The 5,678-nt window shown below is 43.5% G+C and overlaps 1 protein-coding gene across 1 annotated transcript in view; it reads right to left on the bottom strand.

Annotated features, from left to right (window-relative positions):
- Positions 1–5,459, bottom strand: part of LOC128373187 (protein quaking-B-like) — a 31,002-nt gene extending 25,543 nt beyond the window's left edge. Inside the window, exon 1 of the mRNA XM_053333483.1 lies at positions 5,231–5,459. Within this exon, the coding sequence (XP_053189458.1) occupies positions 5,231–5,375 (145 nt within the window). The 5' untranslated portion in view covers positions 5,376–5,459. The remainder of the gene's footprint in view (positions 1–5,230) is intronic.
- Between the last annotated feature and the right edge of the window lie 219 nt (positions 5,460–5,678).

The raw sequence follows: 5,678 nt of genomic DNA, 5'->3' as shown, positions 1-5,678 counted from the left end.
AGGAGGAAGGAAAGGAAGGAAGGATGGAGGAAAGAAGGAAGGAAGGAAGGTAGGGGGGAGGAAAGAAAGAGAGGAGGGAGGGAGGAAGGGAAGAAAGAAGGAAGGAAGGAAAGGAAGGAAGGAAGGACGGAGGAAGGAAAGAGGGAGGGAGGAAGGACAGATGGAAGGAAGGAAAGGAAGGAAGCATGGAGGAAATAAGGAATGAGGGAGAGAGAAAGGAGAAGAGGAAGGGAAGAAAGAAGACAGGGAGGAAGGAAAGGAAGGAAGGAAGGAAGGCAGGGAGGAAGGAAGGAAAGGAAGGAAGGATATTTTGGGTTAATGCTTCTGTGTAACTGTCTCTCCTGCGTCTCTCTCTCTGTGGAGTCATCAGAGAAGCTCCAGCGTGTTGTTTCTATCTGAAGGAAGACATGAGTTTAACCCTTTCATGCTGCTCGGGTCAAACTGAGGGAGGAAGGAAGGATGGAAGGAAAGGAAGGATGGGAGGAAGACATGAGTTTAACCCTTTCATGCTGCTCGGGTCAAACTGAGGGAGGAAGGAAGGGAGGAAGGGAAGGAAGGATGGGAGGAAGACATGAGTTTAACCCTTTCATGCTGCTCGGGTCAAACTGACAGCTGGACAAACACCTCAGAGCTCTTTTATTCTGAAATGTGATGAGTTTCCTTTAAAGTCTTTAGTATAGAATAGATGCTACTCATGTTTGTTCTAAGTATCTATTAACATGTGTTCATAGTTATACTCCTAATAAACTAATAAACTCCACAGTTCCATAAAGCTCTGCTCATTTTCACTTTACATTAAATGATATTTAACAACCAAAAAGATGCAAAAAATTAATAAAAATTATAAAAAGAGACACAAACTGACTAAAGAAAACTTAAAAATACAAAAAAGAAACATTAAAATGAATAAAAAGAGACATAAACTGACTAAAGAAACCTAAAAACTACCAGAAAGAGATGTAATAAATGACTAAAGACAACCTACAGTTAGTTTGAGTAACAGCTGCCATCTGGTTACCGTGGCAACATAGAGATAAGGAGACTAAAGAGACTCAAAACTACCAGAAAGAGACATTTCCATCATCATGTCTCATCATGTCTATATTTTCATGTCTGAGGTAAAACATGATACCATATATATACTATATATAGTATGTATAGTATATCTATGTGTCTGTGTGGTGGAAGTATAGTAACTAAAAGACTCTTCTAGTATAAACACTGAAACATAGAAGATGAAGATTTGACTCATTCAGACTCTGAAGCTTCATATTAGCTTCACATCTACTTTATAATCCATGTTTCCTTCCTTCCTTCCTTCCTTCCTTCCTTCCTTCATATTAGCTTCACATCAACTTTATAATCCATGTTTCCTCCCTTCCTTCCTTCCTTCCTTCCTTCCTTCATATTAGCTTCACATCAACTTTATAATCCATGTTTCCTTCCTTCCTTCCTTCCTTCCTTCCTTCCTTCATATTAGCTTCACATCTACTTTATAATCCATGTTTCCTTCCTTCCTTCCTTCCTTCCTTCCTTCCTTCATATTAGCTTCACATCTACTTTATAATCCATGTTTCCTTCCTTCCTTCCTTCCTTCATATTAGCTTCACATCTACTTTATAATCCATGTTTCCTTCCTTCCTTCCTTCCTTCCTTCCTTCCTTCCTTCCTTCCTTCCTTCATATTAGCTTCACATCTACTGTATAATCCATGTTTCCACAGAAGGAGGACTGTGGGTTTAGTCCTCCATCACTTCCTGTAAACATGATGAAGGATCTGATGCTCAGTATGAACACACACACACACACACACACACACACACACACACACACACACACACACACACACACACACACACACACACACACTCTGACTGTTACTCTGTGTGCAGCTGAAATATAACAGAAGACGTTTGTTCGTCAGTTTCAGAAACAAAAGAAACAAAAGAGAGAAATAAAAACCTTTAAAGTTTCAGTTATCAGCTGATCCTTATCACTGTTTAATATTAGCAGCATTTTATTATATTTAACTCTTTTTAAAATAAGTCATAGAGTAGATAACTATAATAATCACAGTGTTTCTAATCTGAGATCTAAAGATGTTAAATATAAAGATTACCCAGATAGCATGTGAATGTGGGCCACTTGAGGCAATGATCCGGCACTGTAGGCATTCTTCTGGCCCGGACAAAACAGACGTGAACCTAAACTGGTCCATGTAGTAAATGCTACATTTGGGCCAAATATCACAAAACGAATATGGCCCATCTTTGGCCCAAATATGGCAAGTATTGCAATGACTAATCTGGATGCAGGGAGGAAGGAAGGAAGAAAGGAAAAGAAGACAGGTAGGAAAGATGGAAGGAACGAAGGACGGAAAAAAGAAAGAAAGGGAGGAAGTAAGGACAGATGGAAGGAAGGAAGAAATGGTGGGAGGAAGGAAGGAAGAAAGGCAGGGAGGAAGGAAGGAAGAAAGGCAGGGTGGAAAGAAGGAAGAAAGGCAGGGTGGAAAGAAGGAAGGAAGGAAAGATGGAAGGAACGAACGACGGAAAGAAGGAAAAAAGAAAGAAAGGGAGGAAGTAAGGACAGATGGAAGGAAGGAAGAAAGGCAGGGAGGAAGTAAGGACAGATGGAAGGAAGGAAGAAAGGCAGGGAGGAAGTAAGGACAGATGGAAGGAAGGAAGAAAGGCAGGGAGGAAGTAAGGACAGATGGAAGGAAGGAAGAAATGGTGGGAGGAAGGAAGGAAAAGAAGACAGGGAAGAAAAATGGAAGGAAAGAAGGACGGAAAGAAAGGGAGGAAGGACAGAAGGAAGGAAGGAAGGAAGGAAAAGAAGACAGGAAGCACACCACCGTGTCACCGTGTGTGGTGGACTAATCCGGATGTGAGCCTAAAGAGGCCCACATATAAGGAAACATACTTGGCCCACCTTTGTTGAAACATATTTGGGCCAGTCTTGGCCGAACTGGTTTATTTGGTGTGTTTTTGGTTGACATCTGGCATTGTGATGGCTTGGTTATGGTCTGGCATTGTGATGGCTTGGTTATGGTCTGGCATTGTGATGGCTTGGTTATGGTCTGGCATTGTGATGGCTTGGTTATGGTCTGGCATTGTGATGGCTTGGTTATGGTCTGGCATTGTGATGGCTTGGTTATGGTCTGGCATTGTGATGGCTTGGTTATGGCCCACTTTTGGCAAACATGAGCGGACCGCCCAAGTGCCATCATTCCATGCTGTATGTGGGCCGGATGAACATGTCAGGTGTGGGCCAGATATGGACCAAAAGAGTTGTGCTATCTGGGTATTGGCTCATATATTGATTAATATTATACTCTCTATAATCACAGCTGAGTATCGGCCAGTATCAGTCTGACTCTATGAATGATGTTTAACCCTTACATCATCTCTTCTGTTTAACATGTGAGAGATGTAAGAACGTCCTGTACACATTTCCTTTAGGTTTTAGTCTAAAGTCATCCTCACTTTACTAAAACTCTGATTAAATACACCGTGTGTGTTTAACATGTTCAACACTGACATAAAGACATCAAATGTTATTTCATTCCTTATATTCTATAAGAAGTGAATCTTTTTAACCAAACATTTAATAATGACTGACTTTATGAATGTATAGACGGTTTTTTATCTGATTTAATTCACAGCTGATAACCAGGATCAATCAATCTGTGGATCATTTTATCAATTCATCAATTAATCAATTCATCAGCTGTTTATTTAAAATATAATCTCACACATCTTCACTAGTTTAAGACAGACAGACAGACAGACAGACAGACAGACAGACAGACAGACAGACAGACAGACAGACAGTTATACAGACAGACAGACAGACAGACAGACAGACAGACAGTTATACAGACAGACAGACAGACAGACAGACAGACAGACAGACAGTTATACAGACAGACAGACAGACAGACAGACAGACAGACAGACAGACAGACAGACAGGCAGACAGACAGACAGACAGACAGGCAGACAGACAGACAGACAGTTATACAGACAGACAGACAGACAGACAGACAGACAGTTATACAGACAGACAGACAGTTATACAGACAGACAGACAGACAGACAGACAGACAGGCAGACAGACAGGCAGACAGACAGACGGACAGACAGACAGTTATACAGACAGACAGACAGACAGACAGACAGACAGACAGACAGACAGACAGGCAGACAGACAGACAGGCAGACAGACAGTTATACAGACAGACAGACAGACAGACAGGCAGACAGACAGACAGACAGTTATACAGGCAGACAGACAGACGGACAGACAGACAGTTATACAGACAGACAGACAGTTATACAGACAGACAGACAGACAGACAGACAGACAGGCAGACAGACAGACAGACAGACAGACAGACAGACAGACAGACAGACAGACAGGCAGACAGACAGACAGACAGACAGACAGGCAGACAGACAGACAGACAGACAGACAGACAGACAGTTATACAGACAGACAGTTATACAGACAGACAGACAGACAGACAGACAGACAGTTATACAGGCAGACAGACAGACGGACAGACAGTTATACAGACAGACAGACAGTTATACAGACAGACAGACAGACAGACAGACAGACAGGCAGACAGACAGGCAGACAGACAGACAGACAGACAGACAGTTATACAGACAGACAGACAGACGGACAGACAGTTATACAGACAGACAGTTATACAGACAGACAGTTATACAGACAGACAGACAGGCAGACAGACAGACAGACAGTTATACAGACAGACAGACAGACAGACAGACAGGCAGACAGACAGACAGGCAGACAGACAGACAGACAGACGGACAGACAGTTATACAGACAGACAGACAGTTATACAGACGGACAGACAGACAGTTATACAGGCAGACAGACAGACAGACAGACAGGCAGACAGACAGTTATACAGGCAGACAGACAGACAGACAGACAGGCAGGCAGACAGACAGTTATACAGACAGACAGACAGACAGACAGACAGACAGTTATACAGACAGACAGACAGACAGACAGTTATACAGACAGACAGACAGACAGACAGTTATACAGACAGACAGACAGACAGACAGTTATACAGACAGACAGACAGACAGACAGACAGTTATACAGACAGACAGACAGACAGACAGTTATACAGACAGACAGACAGGCAGACAGGCAGACAGACAGGCAGACAGACAGACAGGTGGGTGTCTCACCTTCGTCCAGCAGTCTCTCCAGATGTTGGAAGATGCCGCAGAAGTTTGGCAGACTGCTCATCAGCTTCTTGTCGTTCATGAGCTGCATCAGGTAGTCTGGACTGGGCCTGGGCTTCTCCTTCCCCTCCATCTCCCCCCCCACCATGGTCCTCCACAAGTACCCCCAACAACCCCAACAACCCTAACACTGCGCGTGCACCTCCTCTCTGCGTGCGCGAGGGAAGATAAATCCACTTTTCTTTCTTTTTTTTTTTTTCTTTTTTTTTAAATCCCCAAAAAAAAGTTTAAGGAAAGAGACTCCCGGTGTGTTTGTCCTCGTGCAGGTGAAGCTCCGGATCAGTGCGGGATCCGGTGCGTGACTCCGGGTGTAAATTCCTCCAGGAGCTGCGGTTCTTCCCCCGGCTCTCTCCTGCAGAGCTCCCCGGCGCTCAGCAGCTGTCTGTCGGCG

Source organism: Scomber japonicus, chromosome 14 (assembly GCF_027409825.1).
Source record: "Scomber japonicus isolate fScoJap1 chromosome 14, fScoJap1.pri, whole genome shotgun sequence".
NCBI lineage: Eukaryota > Metazoa > Chordata > Actinopteri > Scombriformes > Scombridae > Scomber > Scomber japonicus.
The sequence above is the reverse complement of the archived record's forward strand: the minus strand, read 5'-3'. Positions and strand labels throughout refer to the sequence as shown.